Source organism: Falco peregrinus, chromosome Z (genome assembly GCF_023634155.1).
Source record: "Falco peregrinus isolate bFalPer1 chromosome Z, bFalPer1.pri, whole genome shotgun sequence".
NCBI lineage: Eukaryota > Metazoa > Chordata > Aves > Falconiformes > Falconidae > Falco > Falco peregrinus.
This window is the reverse complement of record NC_073739.1, coordinates 1,587,187-1,613,107: the sequence shown is the minus strand read 5'-3', so window position 1 is coordinate 1,613,107 and position 25,921 is coordinate 1,587,187. Positions and strand designations below refer to the sequence as shown.

General features: G+C 41.4%; 2 protein-coding genes across 6 annotated transcripts in view; both read left to right on the top strand.

Moving 5' to 3' along the window:
* Positions 1-14,605, top strand: part of SSBP2 (single stranded DNA binding protein 2) — a 190,660-nt gene extending 176,055 nt beyond the window's left edge. For all 4 annotated transcript variants that reach the window (XM_055790189.1, XM_055790187.1, XM_055790191.1 and 1 more), the window contains one exon: positions 571-14,605. In XM_055790189.1, coding sequence (XP_055646164.1) covers positions 571-600 — 30 coding nt within the window. In that variant the 3' untranslated portion in view covers positions 601-14,605. The remainder of the gene's footprint in view (positions 1-570) is intronic.
* A 4,719-nt stretch (positions 14,606-19,324) lies between these two features.
* The window catches only part of ACOT12 (acyl-CoA thioesterase 12), a 31,379-nt gene continuing 24,782 nt past the window's right edge, over positions 19,325-25,921 (top strand). Inside the window, exons 1-2 of one of the 2 annotated variants that reach the window (XM_055791387.1) lie at positions 19,325-19,575; positions 22,212-22,281. In XM_055791387.1, coding sequence (XP_055647362.1) covers positions 19,440-19,575; positions 22,212-22,281 — 206 coding nt within the window. In that variant the 5' untranslated portion in view covers positions 19,325-19,439. The remainder of the gene's footprint in view (positions 19,576-22,211; positions 22,282-25,921) is intronic. The other variant, XM_055791386.1, reaches the window with a different exon arrangement.

The window sequence follows — 25,921 nt, the reverse complement described above, 5'->3', positions numbered from 1 at the left end:
TGTAAAGGGGTGATTGAATTTTTGGTTCACATAAAGGAGAATGACCACTGATCCTCGCTTCATTCAGCTTGCTTCCTAAAATCAATAATACAGAATAATACAGGCCAAAAGCCTAGTTTAATTCCAGTCACACGTATCTTTACTTCTTTCCTCCCATAAAATAAGAAAAAGCTCTCCAAAATATTTATGTGGTCCGGCTAACCATGAATGCAGCTGGTCTACTTGAGACGAGCCACCTGCCTAGCAAAATTTCCCCCCAGCAGCCAACACTGACCAGGAAAAGGTGTGGAAGGCATAAGCAAAGTGTTGGTTCATCACACCACCCAGGTAATGCCAAAACAGTCTTTGAAGGAGTTGGCTTTATCAGCATTAGCTGTGGTTTTGCATAGTGAGAGAAGCATAACAGGAGTTGTGACACAACAAACTGAACTACGGGCTGCTACAGTACAAACTCAAGAGGAGGTGCAAAGAGTATGTTGACATTTGAACTTGTTTCCATGGTCCAGAAGCGGTTATAGTTACCTGGGAGAGGGAAAATGGTTGTTAAAATGTGGATTCCTCTTTTTTCAGTACTCCCCTAGCATGACAATGAGTGTGTGATCCATTAACAAGTGTCGCCATGAAGACCACAGTGAGTTGGCCCTCTTCAGAGAGCTACTGCAGAAGAAAATTATTCGTCCCAGTGTACAGTTTAACAAAAGGATCTCAGACACAATCAGACCCACCATTTTTTTTCTACCATCTCCCCCGTTTTGTCAAGAAAGTGGGTCCCAAACATGATTGAGACAACTGTAAAGAGTGACGTAACAGAACTGCCCAAGATGGAACTGCAAACAATTACTTGTGTATGTACATGTGTGGGTTAATGTTTATGTGTGTGTGTGTGATAAAGAAATACACACATACATACATAGACCTGCAGGACATTGTAAAATATTATCACGTGACATCTTAAGTAGAAGTAGGGACTTTTATTCCATCTTTTTTTTTTTTCCACGTTTACATCTTAATTATTAAAATTTGCTTTCCATCTCCCCTCCTGAACTGTCTTATGTTGCATATATCACTGCTTTATAAGTTATTTTTTAAGGTGAACTCAAATGATAAGTTCTTCTGATTTTGTAAATGTCTGCCATTATGGTTAGGAATAAAATTGCTTATAAGAGCTTTCATTAACTTGTGTTTGATACCAGTTACCCTGTGAATCACAAACTGTACTGTCTCAAGAAATAGAAGAAAGCTCATCTTAATTTTTTGGAGAAATTTAATAATTTTCACCTGATATGGGGATTTTTTTTTAATACTTTGCCTTGAAAAAAAGAAGCACTGAAGGTTATTTTTCTTCTTTAATTGAAGCCTAATATCTGCAATATCTATTTTAAATGGAAGCCTGAATTTGATACAAGCTTCTCAGTTTATATAGAATACTATAAGGTTACTTAAGTGAGCTCCAATTGCTATAGAATTTAGCAATAAAGTGTCAGGGCTTCTTCTGCCCTTTGAAATGAGTTTTCTATTTAGCATGATCTTCTGTAGGGGTGGTAGTTAGTGGAAATACAGTAGAGTCCTTATCACCAAAACCTTTCCTAACAATTTTTCATTATGTTTCCCATTTTCTGTGATTCTCAACTGAATTGTAACAACGCATGGTCCCAATTATAAACAGTAGTTCCCAAGCCCATTCGGAAAATCAGGTCACCCAGCTACTTGGGTGTGTATTTTTCACCACATCTACCACAGTGAATTCCCCCAGAATTTTCCAGTAAACAGTCTGGGGGTTTTGAGCCAAAATGATGGAGTGAACTTTTTATGACTACTAGCCTTGTGAGGGTCTTCTGTTTTGCCATGAACGGAAGAGCAACAAAGGTCTGGGCCAATTTATAAGAAGGTCAGCTTATTAGACCTGATAGATGGGGATAGAATGGAGAAAAGGCATATGGTCTTAAAGGAAATACTTCTGGAAGCAATCCCATATCTCTTCAGGCAAAGCTCTAAAACCAAGATTAGGGTACATTGAGTTCCTAATGCCTTCCAGCTCCCCCAAGACAACAAAAAGTTTTCAGCTGCATAGTGATCAAAAGGCTGGTGATCGGCAATGTGGACACAAAGTGGCCGAACAAAAAAAAAAAAGCCACTTACATAGGAGGAGCAGTTCTGAGATGTGGTATGTCCATGAAGTCTTGCAAGGCAATTTTTTTTTCATGAACTTGTGACAGAGCAGCATATGTAATGAGCCTGTTGTGATGGTAGCTGCACATAACAGGATATATAAGGAATACTACAATCTCCTAACTGATTTTTATTTACATATATTATATATATAATATATGAAAATAAAAATGTGTTACACTTTTTACTCTCTTGCTAGGGGCATTCAAAGATGAAACTCTTGGAGGCTTAAAATTATGTTATGTTTTGGTAGCATTACTTTTCAGTAATAGTAACTACTTTGTTAGTTGTAAAGATAAACTAGTTAGTCATTATATCGTTTTGTGGACTTTATTCCCAGTGATTATGAAGTGTATGTGTTCATTTGCTTATCTTTGGAAAATTGTTGCTGTCTCAAAAGATGCTAGAAGCCCCTACTACTTCAAAACCCAAAATCAGATGTAGACCTTTCACCGTTGTCACTAATACCACTGGTTTCAGTGGCTATGTCCCTAGTGCACCCCGGCTTCTCCCAGAAGCACTGCATAGTCCAGGTGTCCTTGCAGCCCGTGTTTGACATCTGTATTATCCTTGGTAGCCTTCTAAGAAGGACTTTAGAACTCTTTTTCTGCCCAGTTTCAGTCAGATGATATCACTGCTACTGGACTTAAGACAGGTGGATGTCTGGACTATGCATCAGGTGCCAAAGTCCATTCACACACCAAGTCAGTGTGCCATCAAGTGAGCTCTTGAACTGTTGGGTGCACCTGGGCTCTGTTCTGTATCTCCAGGGGAAACCCCCATACTGTCCACACTGAGCTGGGGCTCCTGCGGGCAAGCATTGTGTCCGCTGACCATGCAACAGTTGCCCATGGGGGCATCGCTGGGGGCTCTCTTACAGGACAGAGTATGTGCCGCCACTGAAGCTTCACACTGTGGTAAAATTAAGCAGAATCAGGGCTTAGTGTTAATCAGAGACCTTTTTTTTTTCTTTCTGTGTTTGGCATTATCTGCAATATTTTAGCTTACAGGCACCCGTTAAGGATGAAAGTCTGACCATTAAATTGAACCTGCACAAAGGAACCCCTTAAATGGAACTGCCAACAGATACTGAATATCATTATCAAAATACGTTCTTCTAATTTATATGCAAGAGCACAACATCCTCTCAGGCACGTTATTTTTCTTCTGTAGTTCTATCAAACTCCCTTCTATACAATCTTTCTTACTGCCAGCATATTTTTGTTTCCCCTTTACATTTCTTTTCCAAAACATTTATGTCATTAAACATTGTTGCATTGATCCTGCAGCGTTAATCTCAGTAGATACATTCCTGGCTTCAAAATGAATGGGACCAGGCCCTGCTTCTCATGGCCTGTCATTCTGTGCCCTAACACTGCAAGCTACGTGGTGTGTCCAGCACTTCTCGTACCTATGTAGCCCCACAGACTGGTAGAATAAAAGATGTGCAAGCTTGCAGAATTTTAGATCTGGAAGATCTGCTTGAGTGCTCACTGCATATCATATCATAGAATGGTTTGTGTTGGAAGGGACCTTAAAGATCATCTAGTTCCACCCCCCACCCCACCCCCCATATTGTTAGAATTTTAATCAGATAGAAGGAAACCAAATCATTTTGCTTTCTGTAGGGAATGCTTACATGCATGCATGAGTAAAGTTACTTACACATGCATTGGTGCGATCAGGTGATAATAAGCATACAGAGGTTCTGCAGCTGAACCATCAGAAAACAATCTTACATGCTAAATACTCAACTTAATTCAAAGTATCTCTCCTTTTTTTTAATATGCCTAGAGCTTTTTGCTTCTTCATTTGTTTTCTTTCTTTTCCTTATAAATACTTGCAGGATTTTCATCATATCCAGAGTATTAATGTGGAAAGAAAAACTATTTCCAAGGAGTGACTTTTTACTCCTTTTTTACTCATTAGGTTACTAATGCACTAGATACCTGTGTGTAGTGTAACTGCTGCAACAGCATTATTGATAAGGTCAGAACCTGTCCAGCTGTGGCAGGAATTTTATTTTAAGTGGTGCAGGGTAGTTTTTCCACACTGGGTCTTTATATAGATTCCTCCCTTTCATATAGACATATATAGATCGTGCCTCTGTCAATGGGTCTTTCAGGCAAGGTTAAAGTAATGCTTTTTAAAAACAGAAGTGATGAAATCTTAGAGTAGCAGAAGTAGTGAGTCTCTCATACTGTGAGAACTCTGGCAAATATCCTGGCCTTGTAGAAATCAGCTGAAATTGAGATTCACTTGTTAATTTCATAGTGAAACCCGTATTTTACCTATGAAAACCTATGAAAAGGAGTATTCGTACCCAGATTTTATCTCCATGCCTAAGTCTTGAATAGACAAGAAAAGGGTTTAGGGCAAGGAGGAAGCCGTATGAGTCACGTGTAAAGCATGTGGCCTGATGTGCATTAAAAAATACCTTGATATTTGCATGTACGGGTTGCATTATTTTCTTAATTGCCCAAGCACGAGGAAGAACTGCAGTTGCACTCCGTGTTACCCCTCTCCACAGTGAGTTTGGTGCATGTAAACAGTGTGGCAATAACCTTGAGTCGAGTCTTTTGACACACCGTATGCTGCCCAGTGACATGAGTGTGCCTCAGCTTGACTCGGAGGCACCTGAGAGTGACGGTCCCCAGATCAGAGGGTCATCCGTCAGCCTGTGGCTGAGGCCACGTTTGCCATTTTTGATTTGGAAGCCTTCTGATTGCAGAGCACAGATCACCAATACATCATGTATTTAGAGACAGTAACAACTCTCAGACTTAGCAGACTTCCCCCCTTAATACAGGATTAAATGCCCTGTGTCCCAAGACATCCAGCTGTTGCTTTCCCTTGCAATGGGAATATGCAATGAGAAATATGTAGGCTAGTTATTTATTTTAAATAATTCAAATTAGGAAGAGGTGAACAGCATCTTGCTTCTTCATGGACAGCAATTCATGCGTCAGAAGGACAGCTTCTTGAGCTGCCTAAAAATCATTTGAATTTTTCCCTGTTCTGTGGCTAGCAAATGAAATACTGGATGTAAAGATGATTTGGAATTAGATGGGTAATTTAATGAGGGACCAGCTGTTACAGTATTCAGTGTTGAACATTTTGTTCTTTTTTCCCTTTACCAGTCAAAATGAATTTTCAGTTGATACATGCTGCACTGATTTCTATTTCTCAGATCAGTCAATTATTTTTAAGTGTTACCTTCTGTTCCTAGTCAGCTTTGATTCTTTGTTGTTGTGGTGGTTGCTACATGTGGACTGGATTCTTCAAGATTTGACCCTACACATGTGCACTTGGAGAACGCTTAATAGAGCTTAATGATGTAAAAAAGAAAAGGATCAGTACAGGTAAATTTGGTTTTCTTTTATTCACTCTAAGTGGTGATAAAAGCATGACTTCTGTCCCAAACACGCTTGGGTTTGGCTTGACCCTAAGGATGGGAATCCTGGCAAAGGACACCTTCAAACAAAACCCAAAAAAACTTGCTCATTTCTCTTCGAACTGATCACACTAAGACCTAATTCAGGATTTAATGATACGAAACAACTATAAAAAATCAGTACACTCAGAAATAAATGAGTTAGATTTAAATTTTGGTCTGTGCAACTTCCTCTACTTTCCAGACATTATTGGCTCAGTCCTATATGCTGCTGCTCCTGCCAGTTGCCCTGCTGAAACTTTGATGAAACCACTCACATGAGTTCATTATTCTGGCAGCATTTCACCCTGATCTGGGTGAAATATTGAAGTTTATCTGTGGTGTGGCATTATTTGGCAGGTGTATAAACTGAGTACATAGAGAAAATACAGAGGATGTGCTGAAATTACCAAAATGATACTTCAACCTGAAAAACAAGAAAGAAGTCCTTATCTAAAATACCGCTTTGAGTGCATGCATGCAAATTGTCTGCCAGTGTTGTTATCTTAGAAACAAATTAAAGTGACAAATTTAGAGAAAGTAAATGGATCGTCTGCTCAGCACATTAAAACTCTGATCCTGCAAACACACTCACATTTGTTTGAAATTAAGCTTGCACATAGTTAATTTTAAACAGATGTAAGAATACAAGTAGTATCCTTCAGGAAAGTGGGACTGCTAATATGCTAGAACCATGCTTGATCATGGACAGTCTAGAAGCTCAAATTAAGTCTTTCCTAAACAGACATTAAAGATTTTACCAATGCAGGAGCATGTTTATATATCAATAGTTTCTTATATACAGAAAAGATTTGGCTTTCTTCTGTTTCTTAACTTATTAGACCATTGTTCGTTCACTCCTACATGAGCTATTTTTGTGAACTTGTCCTTCCATCTTGTTTTCAACTGTGCAGCCATAGTTTTCCTCAACATAGCTAACACCTTTGGAATTTTAGTCCAAACTTCTCTTTAGTCACTCTTCTTCATTTAAGCTTAAAATGTGTAAGAAAGCCTCTCATGTAATGGGAAAACTTGCCATAAAAATGTATAAAGGTTTTCTTGGGTACATGTTTTCACATTTAATAAAAATGCAGTTTTCAGTTATAATTTGAAATGGTCACTTTCTAGCCACTGTTTAATTTCTATGTGGAAAAGAAATCAAGAAAACAAATTACCTTTTTTAATTATTTATTAGAGTTCAGCATCATAAATATTTGCTGAAATTTGTGGTTTTGGGGAAATTGGATCAAAACAAGGTTTACTGCCTAGTTGCTGTGAATAATACAGCTGGACTTTATGTTGAAAGCTCCTTCCACATTGCCAAAAGTGGATTGCTTAACATCTGATACATATGACTTTGTAAGAGCCTAATTGACAAACAGTAATTTCATTTGTCTGTTCCATGTTTTCACTGTATCTCATGGATGAATCAAGGTCCTCCCTAGCTGTGCAGGGTTCTGTGGTTGCGTCTTTTAAGAAGAGTAACCAAGCGACCCGGCTTCTTCACAGGGTCTGGTAATGAAGGACTGGGTAATATATCTGCCAAGTGTGCACTCAGAAACAAGGTATTGGTACGCTACCTCGCTGTTCTCTTGAGAACTTGCACAGTTCTTCTTGCAGTTAAGCCTGGGGCTCCCTTAAGATTTTACGATGCCGAGACAAGAAGCTTAATTTCGCTAAGAGAAAATTTTGGCACTTTAGCACTAGTTTTCATAGGGAATCAGCACAAAACATGGGGATTTTGAAACATGATGCATTTTCTCAATACCCTGGGTGCACTAGGAAATAGACCATACAATTTAGAAGTTTGGTCTGTTACAGAGATATATACAGGTCCTCAGATTAGGAGGGAATTATAACAATAACCATGACCAAACCTAGGTTTGTCCCTATACAGTGAAATCATCAGTATTTGCTTTTGAAGTGAAGAATTACTGGTGTGGAACAAGTGCTCCAATCCTTGAGGAGCCCAATTATCCACTGGATGAACTGGATATTTGTAGGTTTTATTTCTGTTGTTTAATCTTCATGTTTTCTTCTCTGTTGTTTGGATTTTCCCATTAAATGTACCATGCCAGATCTTTGCACAAAAATAAGAAGAATTTACTTTGTAAACATATGGAGAGTCATTCACATCTGTAAACAGAGCTCTGCTATAGAGAATTTATTTCATTAGAGGCATTGAGCATAACAACAAATAAGGAGTGGCAGTGCAATATCCTGAGAGCTCTTACTGCTGGAGATTAAGAAGGTTAGCATCTCACAGATTCATGATTTCTAACCATGTCATAAAACAGCTCGAAACAAAAGCTGGTGTTTGCCATGCAGATTGGAAGAAGGTAAAATCCACACAGAGGATGTTTCATTGAGGTAGAAATTTACTAAAGCAATAATTTACTAGGAGAGTTTGAAAAGCATGTTACTGGTAACAAGCTTGTTAGCAGCGGAACTGGTAGCTAGGATTCAGTAGCTGCTCTCTTTTAACGCAGAGGCACGTCCTGCAGCAGAGAGGTTGGGTTTCTTGATCTACGCAGGTTGTGGACAAGGGACTGTGATACCCACGGGCCACACCTTTTGTTACAGATGGTGCAGGTGCCCTTCCAGTGGATGTCAAAAGTCCATCTCTAGCAGGAGCACAGGGCGTGTCCAACAGTTTAGGGGGAAAGAAAAGCAGTACTTGCTAAATTGTTGTCTGTAAACATGATGTTCAAAAGCAGGTATAAGCTGTTCCCCACTCTGTTTTCATCTTTTTGACTAACTCCTAGTTTTGATTTGATTTACATTTACATTAATGGTTAAGGAAGAGAATACAAGTTCCTAAACTTGGACTGAAGTACAGACATGGAAGAGTGGCATGAGTAAAGTGGAAGTTGGAGCTTTCTGTTAGCTGCCAATCAAGGAAATTTTTGCTGGATTTTTTTAAGGATAAAAAGGGTCCATACAATAAACTTTTTTAGGCTTGTAGTGGCTATTTGGTAAGTGTAAATCACAGTGCTGTATATGCTTAGAGACCAATTCTGAGGACTGTTTTTTTGTTTTTTTTGTGGCAGGTATCCCCTTGCAAAAATGTTGCAGTGCGTCTGTTTTGTGCCTGTTTGCCTAAAACCACAAAACAAACACAGTTCTTTAATGGATTGCTATACATGCAGCTGGCAGACACTTGTTTCTGGTGGGAAGAGGAGGAAGTTTTGATAGCTGGTGGGTTAGCATATTTATGTGAATTATGTAAAGCATTGGTAAACTATTGTCAACTTTGTTCACATTGCACAAGATACTCTGTGTAGTCTACTGCTGGCATTATAACCTCAGTAATCCATGCATATGCTGTAAATTCCTGTAGGTTTTGTGTAAGAAACCTTGTCACCATTGCTTACTACTGTAAATTCTTGTTTTGAAGCAAGAGGTGGCTTTTGATTGTACAGCCATGTGTGTTCTATACTGCAACAGTACTTGTTCTGTCCTCAAAACTTGCTGTTTACATATAGTTAAAGCTTTGTTAAGCACGCTTAGTGGTTTCAGAATTTATTTCAAACAGCAGATATAGAAGCCATTTACAGGAATATTAAATGTAAGAGAATTCGACCCAGTTCATACCCTTTCTGAGAGCTTGGGGTTGGATTTTAGCAGACAACAGGCAGCTGCAGGTTAGCACATTTTGTGGCTCCGTGCTGGGTATGCAGTGTATGCTTTCCAGCTGCAGGTGCCTGCAAGCCTGAGGGATCAGTCCCTGTGCAGGGAACAGGAGGGAAAGTCTCTCCTCTTGCTGTCCCCTGACAATGACAGGCTGCGAGACCTCAGCAGACCACTCCAGAAGGATGACTGCCAGCCTGCAGGCTTCCTTGCACTAAGTGAGCAAAGACACACTAGCTTTTCCTCTGGTGTCTCTTTTTTCACCCCTAAAACTGCATCAGTGCCAGGACAGAAACCCATCTCTAAGGGTATGCAGGGAGTAAAGCACTGCCTCCGTATTGTGGCCTTGCCCCCGGCTGCCACAGGCTTTATATGAGGCAATGTCTTAAGGAGAATTTAATTCTTTGTCTGTTTATCAAGATAGAAAAATAATCTGAATTCTTTTTTTAGTATTTTGTGATATACCACAAAGACCTGAAAATGCGTGTGCGTGTTCTTTGCCTGTTTCTGACATCAGAAATTCAAGTCCTGTCTGGACTGAAAGACAATGATGGGAAATGTGAAAAAGCTGGGAAAGTTGAAGGGGATTCTTACTTGGATTATTGTAAATTCTGTGTTTTTATTGATAGTTCAAATGACTAGGTTAATCTTTTGAATAAAGGCAGTCTTTGTTAGTGACTTTGCACCTTCACCCTTTAATGTAAGACTTTGAGTACTTGCAATAAATGTTCCTCACACTTCCAAGCCAATCTGTAGATAAATTCCCTGTATTTCTAAGGTCAAAGAATGTTTGTACAGATTACTTCAGCCCTTTATAGAGAACAACAGGGCAATTGCAATTCCATAATCCCAAGTATTTGCAGGTTACATTTAAACCATTAGGCAGGTATATTTTAGACAAAGAATGACTTTCAACATCATAAATGAAACTAATGTCCAAAGCCCTGTCTCTGGAAGTTAAGAAAACCTCAGTAATTTTCCAAACCAGCAAGAATTAAATTTGTCAATACAAATATTAATGTAGAAAATACATTCAAAACTTAATACTGCCTCTGACCTTAAGCATTAATATTGGTGATATTGGGGATCTCACAGATTTTGTGTATTTCAGAACAGCTGTATTTCTTCTCAGCCTGTTCTTCATTTTCATTATCTACAGCTACCACCAAGAGCCAATCCATACCGTACTGAAAGAGTTCCAAAGCATGGAGTTACAAAATTCCCCCAGCATCATAAATAGGCAGACATGTGTTCTGTTAGGATGAGTCACCACTCCAGCTGCAAACTTCTCTGGACCTTGTGTGTAATTTCTAAAAGCAGTTTCAGGGATGGTTTCAGAAGGGCAGTGGTCTGTATGTTGATGAGAGGTCCAACACGCTGCCTGACAGTGACCTCTTCCCAAATGGTATTGGGTCTTGCTTTGGGGGGATCACAACTATGCCAGCTGCAGCCCTTGGAAGGATCTGTACCACAGATGTCAGACCTGCCCCTGAAGGCTTCCCTTCTTTCAAACTCCTTTTTGAAATATACAGCTGTTTTCCGCAGCCGGTGAAGTGCTGAGAGGTGTGGTGGTGTTAGCTCTGTCGCACCAAAATACAACCCTGTGTGCATTTGTGTATCGAGAAAGCCTCCCCTCAGGGAGTGCTTCTGACAGCCAGTACGCCACAGCTCTGGGAACCTGGTGTTTGGAGAAGCTGCCTCGTAGAAGGACCCAGCAAGGGAAACCAGGTCATAAAATCTGGCCTCACTGTTTTCTCTTTAAAGTTCCTTCAAGACTGGGGAGCTGCCTGGAACGTGTGGGTCACTAACCCCCAAAGCACAGCTGGGTTGGTGCCTCAGACAAGGCTGTCACAGGCTGTGCATTGTAACGGGAGGGCTGTACCAGTACTGTACCAGGCCTCTTTCTGCTCCGCACTGTGGCCTGATTCATCCTACCCTAATTTTAGCTGCCTAAAAATTACCAGCCAAGGTCTCTTCCTTGTCAGAGGAGGGACAGAAGGCAGATGCCTCTGGAAGACTGTATTATGGCATTAACTGCCCTTTCCACTGATGAATCCTGCATGCTTTTAAAGGCCTACAATTAGGTGGAATGAATCCAGTCGTTTATTTTAGTTTCACATGCCTGTACACAGAAATGTATTCATTTGAGCCTGGTTTGGGTAAGAATAATACATCTCCTAAGAACCTGAATCTGAGTGGCTTCCAGATGAGGTTCAGAATCCTTCAATCTCAAACACAAGATGTCTGCCCCATAGTTGCTATTTTCTTTGTCTTTACTTTCAGTGTAACTTGAAGTAGCTTGTTTAAACATCTCTAGAAGGTTTACGTCTGCCAAGAAATAAATCCTCACCTTTATTTTCCTAAGTGGGCACTCTCTCTCACTCCTCGCCTGCACTGATTCATTCACTGAAAGCAACACATGGAAGAAACCATTGCAGAGATGAATCAACACCAGCAATAGCATATGCTGCTTTTAAATTCAGCTGTTGGGTTGTAACTAAGATACTAATGTTCATACTTTCTAGGGATGGCTAAAGATTCCTTTCCCGAGAGCTTTCAGGAATAAATCTAGGAGCTCCTAATTTAGGATTGAGAATACAGATAGTAATGGCAGTTTATGGGTTGGTTTTTGGCTTTGTTTGTAAACTTGCAGTAAATGCGTATGATTTCACATGCTGGTTTGGAGATGAGGAAAGTGTCCGGTTTTCAGATAGACCAAGACCAGATCTTTGCAGACAGCAAATGACTGTGAATTAGCAAAGCCCATTTATAGCTGGATCCACCTCAGGCTTGTACCATACACCTGCCTTATTCTAGTTCAACTTGATATCTTCCTCCATTAACTGCCAATACAAAAGAGTAACAGCAGATGTACAGTCCTGTTGGCGAGCTGAGAAACAGCTGAAGTTTAAAAAATGCAAATGTTGTAACTTTTCACCTTCATGAAGTGTCCGCATTCTCACAGCTGAGCCTGAAACAGTAATTGCCTCTGAAGTTGCCGTGTAACTTCACAACACAAAAGTAGGGTAATTTTTTGTGAGTTTAAAGGGAGCAGTACTGATACATTTGCTTTATTTTCCGAGTTGTGAGTCATTCAGTGTTGACAATAATTTGCATCTTGTGTAGCTATGAATAGAAAAATTGAGAATAGTTTTTTATGATGTGCTAGTACAATCCCTGCTCTGCTGTTCAATATTTTGAGTGCCGAATTTAACCAAAATGTTACCTTCACACATTGTCTTTGCCTCATTTCTGCATGAAAATGGGTGTGAATGTCCAGTTACTGTTCGTGGGTTCCCAGTGAGTTCTGGGCCACAGGGAAAACAGTTGCAGCGAGAAAGTTTGCTGTGGCAGCCACTTACTGACAACTTCTCAGATGCATAAAGCCATTCTGTCTGTTGTCTGACACTCATCCAGTTTTCTCGGTGGATCACCGTGTTCTTGGATGTCTTGAGATGGGTACTGTCAGCCAATGGAGGAGAGCTGGACAAGCTCACCACCCAGGAAGGGTAGAAATATAGCAAGTAATGAGCTGTCTTCTCCAGGAGTCATTTATTTTTAGTGCTTAACTTTCAATTAACGTTTGTATCTTCAGTTATTATTTTACCATTTGGTATCTTGAGTGGTATGAAGAAAAATATATGACTATATATAATTTACAAGAAATATAGGCTTGTATTGTGCCTTTGTAATTCTCTTCAGCTTCAGTATCTATAAGCTACAAGCAGACAAACTTCTTCCCTCTTGTGGGATGTTCTTTACTACATAGTAGCTGATGGCTTTATTAATACTGGCTATTTGAGTCTTCTGGGGCTAATGTTTTATGTTTTCCCAGGTGAAAATGCCATAGTATTCTCACCAGACATAAGCACAATGACATATCGCTGCAGTGCATGCTGTCTCTTAGCTTCTCTCTACACGTGCTTGCATGTTGGAAATGTAGATAGGCTGCTGTATAAATTGCTACATTGATTACACAATACAGGTGTTTTTCTGCATCCCTTTTTTTGCTTGAAACTCCCGTTAACTTGGAAGTTAACAATGGCTTGAAAGGGGGTTTTGGAAGCACAAAGGATGCAGGGAGCAACTTTTCAGTAGTTTACAGGCTGCTGTAAATTCAAGTTTTCTCAGCAAAGAAATGTAGCATTTTAGCAGTAACTTCCTAGTGAAAACACTGAGCGTGCTTATCACTTAAGATTTAAGGAAAAAGTGTCAGACTGTGTAATTGTATCTCATCTGATTTTGACACTTAACCAGTAATATTCAGTGAGGTATGAACCTGTTTTATCTGTGTGTTCATGATGTACCAACCAACACAGAACTGAAAGGTGAACAGCCATGTTTTAGTATCATAGCTACACAAGAAATCGCAGTTTCCAAGAGGTTCTGTTTTGATTTTGTTTCTTTATCTCGAATACATTTTCACGACAGAAGTATTTTTCTATGTAGTTACCTGAGGCTTCCTTTCACCAACCAAAAGAGTCTGTAGCCTTCTGCACTGTGAAAGGCAAGCCCTGTGGAGAAACGCGGGCTTTGCACTTGCCCAGCAAATCAGCAGAAATTTCATCCAAGCCATAAAAGCCTCTTACGTTAATCTGTGTTTATGTAATTAAAGCAATTAGGGATAGGAGCTTCAGGAATAACAAGGTCTCTCTATCCTCCATTTTACTCTCTCTCTGTACTTCATAGGGGTTTAAGAGTTCTGTTTTCAAGGCTCAGCTGTATTTCTTTAAACCAGTGCAGTCTAAGCATCATGTGAGATTCAGTTTATGGAGACAGCATTGGAGCGCGGAAGATGTAGTTTTGGTAGCAAAGAGTAATGCATGTCCCTGTGGACATGGACATTTGCAAACAAATCTGATACCGAGAATAAAAAAAATCAAGATGGTACCAGTACATCAGACTCTGTACTACAGTGGGTTTAGCTTTTGTCAATTGTATTTTATTTTGCAGGAGAGGAGTTGGGGAAGCTCAGATCACATGGGGGATTTTAGAAGTATATCACTCAACAATCATTTTATAAAGTCTAACTTCAAAATGCACTATGATTTATTACAAAAATATATTTTCTTCTGTGTGCCGACATGGTTGTTCCATTTTGTGATAAGTTAAACTCAGCAATTAATTTGTTGCACTGCCTAGCTGCATGAATTCATCCAGTGTACATATGTACCTGTGCAGCATTACTTTGGGTTTTGTATTTGAATTTGCAGTATTGATTATTATTTTTGTATTTTACTTTGCCTCTGTTATTGGAATTGTAGTAAACATAATTTATACATATGATTTTACAACTGTTTTGCAACTGAAAAGTCTTCTTTAAATTGTAAAGTTTTATTGATGGATACTCATTAAAATGGTATAAGAATTATATTAACAATTGTTTTGTGTTTTGATGCTCTCTGTACATAAATATATGTCTATTTATCTGTTTAATGGTGCTTGTGTCTTGCAATTTTGGATACATTTTAGAATAAAGTTTCATTTTACAAGAAGTAGTTGTATTTTCACAAGCTGTGTCAAATAACACCCCACCTTTTATTTCCATGAATAACTAGGGTTATGAAAGAAGCATACACATCTCTGAAACATTTATAACTTCAGGCAGCAATGTTTGTTTCAAGAATATAGAAGTACATAGTCAACAAAGATACACAGCAACATTTTGTAGTTCATTTGCTGCCGTAACTGACATGTGTATTTAAAACATTACCAAAAAGATGCATTTTGGAGGTGTGTCCTACAGCTGCTGATTTCATTGGTAAGAAAAGATTTGTGAAAGGGTTAACTATATCACGATTACCACATTAGTTTGTCATTTTCCAAGGAATGCTAAAGCTCTCCAGTCATGCATGCGCATGTTTAAATACAGAAGGAATTTTGGTGGAAACCCAAAACCCAATTCTAGATTACAGGTTTCTGTGGAATTTCAGTTCTTAATCAGACCTCCTTCGCTACCACCTTGTTCTGTGGCATTTCTCAGAATAAATCCTAACTTGGATGAAATGCAGGTCTGGAGCAGTTATGCTATTAGCTGAGTGGGCTCCTAGCTGTCTGTATGCTGTGCGATTGAATAGTACTTCTTGCTAGTGCTAATGGCTTTACTTTACAGAAGATTTATTCAGATCTAATATGGAGCTCATCTTTTATTAATAAAATGCCCTACCTCTTCTGGCACAGTTCCTTTACAGGCATCGTGCTGTGTCTTGTTCTTCACAGCGCTCGTGAGATACCCTGTTGTGCTGCACAAAGCTTTTCCAGTTACATTGCTTCAATTACAAATGCATGTTATTGGGAGATGATAACCTAATATCCATTCTGGGTTTTCTTTTTAAATGTATTTAAAACAGTTCTGCCCCTGTTGTTGGTTTCACTAATTCAGTTCAGCAGGAGAAGCCTCAAGCCATTAAGTGTGAATCATTTATTGACAAAAACTTCTAAAACCTGCATTAGCAAGCAACAGTTCTGAAGGGAAGTCAGTTTCTTAGTTGGTTAACCAAAATTTTAAAGTTGAGCTCACTTTAATTCACTACCAGTTCTCATTTCAAGAGAACAGTTTCACCAAAGTCAGTGACTGAGTGATGTATGAATTTGCCTTTGACCATTTCTTCCTCTTGCCACAGTAGGCATCAATAATGAAAAATCTGTTGGTTCACAAAAATGCCTCCCAGACACTGCTTTCATCACATAATGTTGGTCCAGCTACCTTCATCTGGTGGTCATGCCAGAGGTGCTGGTGTAGGCTACTGTGCCACAGAAGGTACTTCTCAGTTGGGAAACTACTGAAAAGCATAGATGTCCTCTGTGATCTTGGGCCAGGAACCTAACTTCTCTAAACTTTCAGCTGTAAAAGGAGAACAATACTGACCTTGCAGGTGTTTTCTGAGGACAAATACACCAAAGGCTGTAAAATACCCGGTTACTCCAGTGGAGACTGTGTAATAAGCCAAAGGAGTATAAGGGACTGCAGAGAAAGTATTCATCGAATCCAAATGGAAGATGGATATTGGAGTCTGTTACCTCAGCAGACAGGGTCCAAGAAGAGGAGCTGGAGGGCAGGAGAAATGCAGCTTACAAAAGCACAGGCTTGTTTGGGAAAAGGGCATTTTAGGCTGTGAGTTCCCTCACCTCACTCTCCAGGTGTGGCTGCCAAGTGTCCAAAGCAGTGGAAGGATGTGCACTGCTCATTTGGATCCTCAGTGGCCATTCTTGTTCCTGGAGGGCATCTCCAGCTTCCCACGGACATATTTCAAATTAACATCCTTCCCTTTGAAATCAGGAGGTATGTACATCTCTGAGGTGTGTATTTCAAATACCAGCTTACCCTTTCCCTAACGGAGATGAGAGAACTCGCCTCTTCTGTTTCCCTACAACTCCTGCATGCACCCTAAGAGAGGTCTGCTGACCACTCACCCCAAGCATGTGATCTTCCACATTCTTAAGAAAGTTTTAGATGTGAGCAGATTTAGATTTTACTTTTACTTCTCTGTGATACTAACAGCTTTGTAGCTCTTAATCTCACAGCAGAAAACTGTGTTATGGGCCAAACACCTGATCAATGGACTATATTTAATGGAGGTGAAAACTACCTGTGAAGAAAAACCAAGTAAGCATTATCTTGGAGAAATCCTGGTCAACAAGTGTGACAAAGTAAACCTGAAAACAAATTAACAAACTACTGGCTTAGGCAAAACACAAAATTAAATATATATATATATTTTATTTTATTTTTTTAAGTGGAAAAATGTTCAGTTCTGTTTAAAGACTGTTCCTTCTAAGATCTAGGATACATGGTGTAAGAAGGAGATACCTGAGATTTTGTCGTCTGGATTGAGCAAACAAGGAAGGAGAAAATACTGGCTGCACACTGTTTACAAATCCTGTTCAGGTAGCAAGACTCTGGGATGCCGCTGCCACTTCCAAGAGAGTCTGTTTCTTCCCTTCAGAGAAACCAGTCAAAGAAGGAAAGAGAAATCAGTACAAACCAGAATAGAAATGAATCTAGGGAATAGCACAACATGCTGATTTTCAGAGCCAGCATCCTCTGGAATGGAACAAGTGTAATGGTACAGCCATCCTGTTGCTTGCTAAGAGTAGGTGACGAAACAGAGATCTTGCTATAGTGCAATGATAGTAACAGACCACATGGGAAGAAAATCCCTGCTGCACTGAGAAACGCTAGCTTGGTGAGTCAGGATGCTTAAAATTCAAAATTTCCTGGTTGTTACGAGTTAAAGCTGAATCTTTAACAATGTTTAAATGAGTGACTATTCATGATATAAATTAATTTATGCATGTTTTTAATAAACATGTGAAAACTGTCATTGTAATAGTGGGTAACATGCTGTAGCTAGAGTATAAAGAGGAAAGCCTACAGAAAAGAATCTTGCTGCTCCTGCTCTCTTGAAAACCATGTTATTTACAACACCCTGGAGTGGGGGACAGCACAGCGTCAAGTTTTATGGTCTATCCTTAAAGACCATTTAGAGGTTGCATACTCTTGCTACGTTGAAGCAACGTTTCCTCCACCACCAGCCCTGCTTCAACAGCTGACAAGTGCAACCAGTGAGCATGGATTGACCTTCCTGACTGTTGCGAATGGGTGGTTTAGGTCACTTGCAGAATCATCAACAAAATTATTCGCAGAATACTTTCAATATGGATTTTTAAAAGTGTGACCTAACAAAAGTTTGTTGACAAGGTTCACCTTATCACTTACTACATGGATGAAACTTACAAAGGAAAGTAGGAGTTAGAATTGAGCAAGAATGATTTAGACAGACCAAAGAAGATGCAAATGGGTCAGAGACCCTCCTGTTGAGTCATGAGGTTCAGAGCAGACCCCCTTGCTTTTTAAACTCCTGATAGAGTTTAGGTGTGGCTAGATCCAGTCCTAGTGGCAGACTTGGTCAAGGGTTTGTATCTAAAGTGGATCACAAGATTTTAGCGGCACTTAATCACTAAAATTTACAAAGTGAGTCAATAGGATTTACTACAGTCACAACCATGACTTAATTACGGATTCAAGATGGCAACATTCACCCTATACTTGCCATAGGGTAGATAAATCAGTTCACACAGACACTAAGATAGGTATGGCAACATGGTAGGCTGTAGTCATCCATAAATTTCCATTCTGGCCGCAATCTGGGTCAGTAATTTTTCAAAGTTCCAGTAACAACGGTACCATTCCACTCGGGCTACGATTCAGGTCAGGAGCGTTCCAAGGCCGTCGGGGGGTGACTGATGGTTCCCGCTGCCGTTGCCCACCTTGGCCAGGCGACAGGAGCTCCTGGTGCGGCCAGTGCCGCTCCCCACCTGGGCTGTGCAAGAGCTGCTGGTGCGGCCTGACTGGGTGCAGAGGGCTGAGCCCTCACAGGGCTTCCCGAGACCACAGGGCAGCCCAGGGGAGGGGGGGACACCCCACCACACTGACTGATTCAAAATCAGTTGCTCTACGCGTCCTCAGCAGTGCCTGTATATTCACAGTATGCAGAGCAGCAATGTCCGGCAGGACCTTGCAAGCCATGTGAGGAGGGGGAGGCAAGAGGAAGAGCCCTCTGTGAGGTCTCCAGTTAAGAACTCCTGAGGGAATACGTGACTGGGGCTGCGGCCACCCAGGTAGGTGTCAAAAGGTCCGTACCCTCAGTGACAGTGGCTCACCAGGCCGTGGCAACTTCCTACGGGGCTCACCAGCCTCTGGAGACTGGAGTGTGTCTTCCCTGGGGGCCCATCTGTCGGGCTGTCACGTTGGTGACAACACGAGAGAGCAAGACTTCAAAACGAAAGAAAGAAAGGAAAGAAGAAAAAGGAAAAAAGTGAGCCAGATTATAAATATTTCAGTGGGAATGCACACACCAAACCCCGTCAGTGGCACCGGCACAGGTTCGCAGTGGCCGCGCCAGCGTGGCGGCTGAGGCCGGGCCCCGAGGCGGCCGCAGGTCCCGGGGCAGCAGCCGCGGGGGCGGGAGCGGGGCAGCCACGGCCCGCAGCCACCCTGCCCGCCCCGCGCCCCGGGCCCCTCTCCCCTCAGCCCGGCGGCTCCTTCCCGCCGCCAGAGGCGGCGATTCCCCACCCCAGCCCCGGGCGATGGGGCGGGACCGGCCCGCCCCGGCTCGGTAGGCAGCGGGCAGGCCGGGCCGGGCGGCGCTGCCTCTCCGTGCCCGCGGGAGCCTCGACCGCCGCTGCCCCCCGCACTGGCGGCGCCATGGCGCGGCGCGGGGCGGCGGCGGGCGGCGATGTCTGCATGTGCCAGACCGTCTTCCCGGCCCACGCCAACCAGCGCGGGGAGCTGAGCGCCGGGCAGCTCCTCAAGTGGATGGACGCCACCGCCTGCCTGGCAGGTAGCGGGGCGGCGGCGGGGCAGGGGGCGGCGGCGGGCGGGGGAGCGTCGCCTCAGGGCGGCAGAGGCGCCTCCACCGCCCTGTGCCCCCTACCCCCGGTCCCCTCAGAAACGCGCCTTGAACTCGCCGGCTGTGCCCGGCAGCCTCTCCTTTCCCGAAAAGCGGTGGCCCTGTCCCCGTATTTCCTGTGAGGGGCGAGGAGGAGGCGACATTTTGCCCTGGGGAGCCGGGGGAGGGGGCGGCTGGCGGGAAGGCGCAGCCGGGGCAGCGTGCGAGGTGCGGGGGCTCACCCCGGGGCAGCCCCGGGGCTGGGGGCGGCGTCTCTCCGGTGAGCGAAGAGGGGGGTGGCGCGGGCGGTTAGGATGAGGAGAATTTAAAAAAGAGGGCAGGGAAGGGGAAAAAGTGATGGGAGACAGAAATACTGGAAGAAAGAAGAGTACTAATTTAAGAATATTGGCGCATGGGTGGGGAAAAAAACCAACCAACGACCACAAACCCCAGCAGCGTGCAGAGCTACCCTGTGTCTGGTGTCACGCAGCTTGGAAAACTTTTTAAAATCTCCTCAGCGAACTTCTGAAAGCAGAAGCTTCATCTAAAGCCCTAAGAAAACCCAAGGCTCTGCCATCTCTGCTGTCGGTGAACTCCGTTTCCAAGTACAGCTGCATACATTAGCAGTCCATAATGAGCCTTGCAGAGAATAGCGGGTATATTTGGGGAACTCATGTCTGGATGGCGTCTCCATGCAACATGGTGACCGTGGTGCGCTTACTGCGTAGGCGCATGCTGCGCTCAGTGCAGCTTTACGTAACCCACTCTTCCTATATAGAAAGAGTTGGGATGCTGCAGAACTTGCCCCACACAATAACCCAGAAACTACCTAGCATGTAGCAACTTCCCAGTATGATCACATTTTTTTTAAGACTTACTTTAGCACAAAGGACTCATTTGATTTCAGCCGGTCAGTGATTTACCCCTTAACACTGCTTTTTGTCAAGAGACCCTGAACTGATCTCTGCAACCCTTGAACTCGAGTCCGTGCTCTGAAGCGGCAGAACCCTGTTGCTACAATGGTTTGTCTTTGGTCCCTGGACTTTGGTTAAGCTGTGATGATCTTCATCAGCTGCGAATCTGCTACTGGAGGTCACTTTCATGGTTGCTTTTACCTGGTTAGGTTTAGAGCAGCAGCAGTCATTCATGACACAGGGCTAATCCTGCTGCACACAAAGGTTTTTTAACATCTTTCCTCGCTTTGCTTTTTGTGTCACAGCAAACTCAAAATACCAGACAGGGATTTCTTTGGCTTTGCCGTCTTTCTCCCACATTAGTGCCAGCTGGTACCATTGCAACTGCCAAGGCTTTGCACCTTCCTCATTTCATATCCTGCTGCTTTAGGTGTAATCCACCTGGCTAGCTGCTTCCTCGCTTTTGAGGCTATTTATGACTACCACCATCTTACTCATCACTTTGCATTATCTATCACAGTGGTGACTCCAGCCTCTTACTTGTCAGTGACCTCTTCCCTTTCATCACAGTTTGCTGTTTCTGATAAGTGCCTTCATGTGTTTTACCTTCATATTTTCAAAGGGAGCTCCTCAGATACTGATACAACTCCTGCACCATCCTCTAACTCCTTCAAGTTTTTTCTTGTGATGCTCACTAAAAACACTGGGCTGCTTGGGAGTGAGAACTCCTCCCTGCTGCACAGGGCTGTGTTCTAGGTTTCCTGCTAGTCCTGTTTTTTGCCTCTGTCACTCAGGAAATTTTTGGGAGCAGGGGCTCACTGTGTTTAAACAGCTCCTAGTGTGGTGGTGGCCTTTGACTTGGAATTCCTGGTTCTACGGTCAAATAAATAATAAATCACGATAACTTGCTTTAAAAAGATAACTATTGGACTATTAATTATTAATAGTAAAGATGATTACTTTCTCCAGATTAACTTTCATAATTAGTACTAATAGGGTGCGTTATTTTTCATAAACGATAGGGAGACAAAGGGGGAGATGAGGAACATTGTTAAAATTCTGTTACAAATGTTTTACAATAAGTAAATACTTGGGTTTTACTTGTTAAATCTTGTTTGTATTTGTTTTTATTTAAGTCCTGTGTTTTAGTACAGTGCTGAGGACATGTATTTACCTGCTTTCCACTGCCGGGACCATGCTAATAAGCCAGTAAATCTTTCTCTCACGTCTGAGAATCCTCAACTGACATGAAACTTCTACACTGGTTTAACATAGCTGATACTCACAACAGCCTGTTTTGAGGGAGATGGCAGAGATTTCTGTAGACTTCTTAACACTGTGACTCCTTTTGTCCTGCAACACGCTTGTTAGTGCTCTCTTACCAGAATGTTCATTTTTAGAGAAAGACCTTAAACAGAGCTTTTCAAACCGAGCAGGATCATTATTGTCATCTAGTCTCATCTCCTGATGTTACCCTTATTTCATGGTAAATACTAACTTTAATCTTACTTAGATTCTTTTTTTCTAAGGGGTCCACTGCAGACTTGCATTAGGGTGATCAAAAGAGGAACTGGGATCTACTGTGTTTCATTTCTGCCTCTGCACAAGTATATAGGTGAATAGCTTGCGGAAAATGCAATGTGGTAATTGTGTGCCCATGTGTCTCTTTTGAAGCTGAGAAACATGCTGGTGTGTCTTGCGTGACAGCGTCTATGGATGACATACAGTTTGAAGAGGCTGCCAGGTACAAAACCAGCTAACAGTCAAGTGTTTACATTCTAGAGATTCTTATTTGGCAGAGATAAACTGAGGCATTATAAAACCTGAGATAGCAGGCCAATAAACCCCAGGGTCACAGAGTTAAGTCTCAGAATTGCTCTTTTCTATCTGTGATAGCGTGACCCACCTAGAAAACAGATCAAATTCACAGGTCAAAAATAAACTGTAGTTACTTTGACTTGGCAACCTAGACGCCAGGTGAGAAACTGATGAGCCAGTGACCTTTGGCTCTAGTTAAAAGTGAATGCTGCAGGCCATTACTTATCTCTGTTAAATAAGGACTACATACCTATAACAGTTATTGTGTTTTTCTATTATTGCAAGTGCTCTTTGGGTTTATATTTTACCATCTTTCTCTTTCAGCTCTTCTAGAAAAATGAGTTCTTGTACCAAAACAGAAGTGATTTGCATTGGTGATCACCAAATGCTGACTGACTCTACAAAATCATACAGGACTTAACTTTTCTTATAACCATTTTTCATTATCTTTCAAGGGATAAAAGACAATGTAAGAGGAAATAGCACATTTATTCCTAAACCGTGTATTTACAGAAACTTAGAGGCATTACTTTGTAGATTTTGTGTGGTTTTACACCTTGCAATGGGGAAATTAATGAGTGCTTAGGTAAGATGGACCTGGTTACAGAGGCCAATGCGCATGCAGTTGTCTTGACTGTGAACCAAGCAACATTGGCTGTTGGGTGTACAGCTGATGTCAGTTTAAAACTTTGTAGTACACAAGTGTAAAATAAGCATCTGCTTGCACTTCTGAACAGCAAATTTGTAGAGTAGTGACCATTAGGATGAGAGCTATAACCAGTAACAAAGAAGTGAACACAGTCGTACTGAATCTAGAACTCAAAAGAATTTCTTGGTCTCTTTTACAAAATTAGTTTTGAAGTGTTTGTCCTGCCTGCAGTTATTACGTGTTTTTAATTTTGTCCTTAGGAGAAAATCCTGTCTGTGAAAACTGTAATCAGAGAGTCCTACAAGTGAAATCAGGGTAATGTTTTTCTTTCAGGCATAATATTTCAGACTTCAGTAGCTTCAGAGCGATTTTCTCTTTTGTTTTCTGAGAGCAGAACAGAGCCTCTAGAATACAATGAAAATACTTTTCCTTCCAAATTTGTTTCCAAATATGTCTCTAGTTCTCCTTCTACTTGTGGTGCCAGTGTTTCATTTTTAACAAGGATTTAGGGTACAAACCTAGTAACCGTGAAGTGTTTTCAGTAATTATTTTTCAGCCTCCGGTCATCTTTAACAACCTGTTTGTAGCTCACTGTGTAATTTTCTAAATTTTTCCAGATCTTGTTGAATATACAAACATCTTGCTTAAATAAGAAAGCTCTTGTATCTCACTGTAGTACATTAAAAAGATGTAAGTTGCCTGCTGTAAGGTTTCATTTACCTAACTCAGGTTATAAAATGTTCTGTAAGGATTAACTCTTCTATGCATATTTCTTTTCAGTTGACATGGAAATTTCCACAAATCTGTGTATGGCAAAACTCAGTTTTATGTCATGATAACAAATAAATCCCTCTTCCTTCTCTTTTAATATGCAGCAGTTCAGTGGTAGTAAGAACATCCAATTTTAAATAACATTTATTTAAATTTTGTTAGTTTGAATCATACTCGGTTCATTCTGATATATTTCAAAAGCTTTCTGCCAGTTACGAGTGGAAGCGTGGTGTTCTGTGGCTTCTGCCCTTAGGTATCTATTTAAATACCCAAGCTGATCAGCTCTCTTGGCTTAAATAAATCAGTTTGTCCAAAGTCAGAATATATGATACAATGTAAAGCACGTAATTTTGAAGCAGCTCCTGAAAGTATATCAGAAGACATTTCCCCATCATACTGTCTGACCATCTCAGTTCTGACACCTTTATTTTCTGATATGGCCACGGACCCTGGAGGACACTTTTCTACAATGAAATGTGAGTGCAGCTGTATAGACTGCTTGGAGCACAAGCCAATCAGTCAAAGTATCTGATGTCTGTGAAGTCCAAGCCCACCTTATTGCCGTCCTGGCATCTCAGGCTGAGTGAGATCACATCCAGCTTTGTTGTGTTCCCACCCTGCAGTTTCCTCAAAGGTGGACAGACCCAAATTTACCTCTCTCAACCTCTCTTATGCAATGTTCTCACACAGAGGAAGAGAGGTCACCAGGACAGCGTCACTGACAAAGGTGAAATGAACAATCTTTGTACGCAAGAATAGCACCCTGCCAGTAAGCCTGAGATTGAGACCTCTGCAGCCTCTGCTGGGACCTCATGGACAGTCTGGCATCACGATGTTCTTGACAGAGACCATGACGTCCTCTGCAAACATCTGTAGAGTCTCTGAACTCTCCTTCTTTTGAGGAAAGCCTTGCAATCACTATCAGCATGTGTTGTGTTCAATCATACAGTTTATCTAGTGAATATATTCTGTCTTTTTTCACCTTGTATTTGTCATTACCTCTACTGCCATGTTACTGTAATCCTCTTGGGAGTTTTATGACAGATAAGAGAGTCTTCAGAGGTGTTTCAGAATACTTAGTTCTGTCTCTAAGCTTTCTAAAGCCTTTTTATGAGACCATAATGTTAACTTCTTTTCCAAACTTAAAGATAAATAATTGTGTACTGCTCTGAACATGTTCTCCTCTTTGTAAATGAGCTGGTGGTTCTCTTAGCTGTGCAGTTTAGAACTATTACATTGATTGTGCTTTTTCTTTGCAATGGATGATGGAAAGACTTCTGAATACGTTCTTCAAAAGCTAATGAGGGCTGTGTATCTGCAGGTGGTCTTAATTCTCTCCTCTAACATTTTTCTCCTCTGTCTACTCAAAAGCTTCCACTTGTGTTCTTGAATGTGAACAAGAAAAGAGAAAGTTTTTGTGTAGTTGGTGGTTCCTGTCTGATACTGTAAAGAAACAGGTTTCCTCTTCTCCATTCTAGTGTTTGGTAACAATTTATTTGAAGTTCTGGCATTGAGAAGCAATTTAAGAAAAGCCTTACCTTTAAGTGTCAAAACTCTATTAATTAAATTAGGAATAAATGGTAAAGATTTTTTTTTTAATAAACTGGGATCATAACTCTGCCAAATCCTGAGCTGTAAATGCCTGTTTCACAGGTGCTCAAGTGGTCTGAGGTATATTTTGCGGTCTCAGATGTAGCTAGCTGTACTTTGCCTGCTCTGGGACTGATCTTTAGCAGCTGTAAGTCAGTTTTAAATTCCCTGAAGGTAGTGGCTGGATGCCCAGTTGTTTTGGCTGTGGTTCTGACTTACCATGCACATCGTGTCCTTTTACTGCTCTGCTCAGTAAGACAACTGTAGGGGAAACAGCCCTCTTTCCACCCTTTCAGCATTTCTGTGTGTTAAAGCATTAGGGGTTTGAAAACAAGGGTTACTCTTGTTAACAATATATGTATTTTATTTAATATATGCAGGTACTTTAGAAATTCCAGAAAGAAAGAATTTATTTTCTCATTTAAAGTTGATGCTGTGTAGGTAAAAAGAAATAACTGTGTTTAGGTATTCTGTGTAGGTAAATGGGGAAGAGTAGTTGTTCATAGGTATGCTATTAGGACAGAAGTGATGTGCTGCAGCCCTGTTCTTGGCCAAA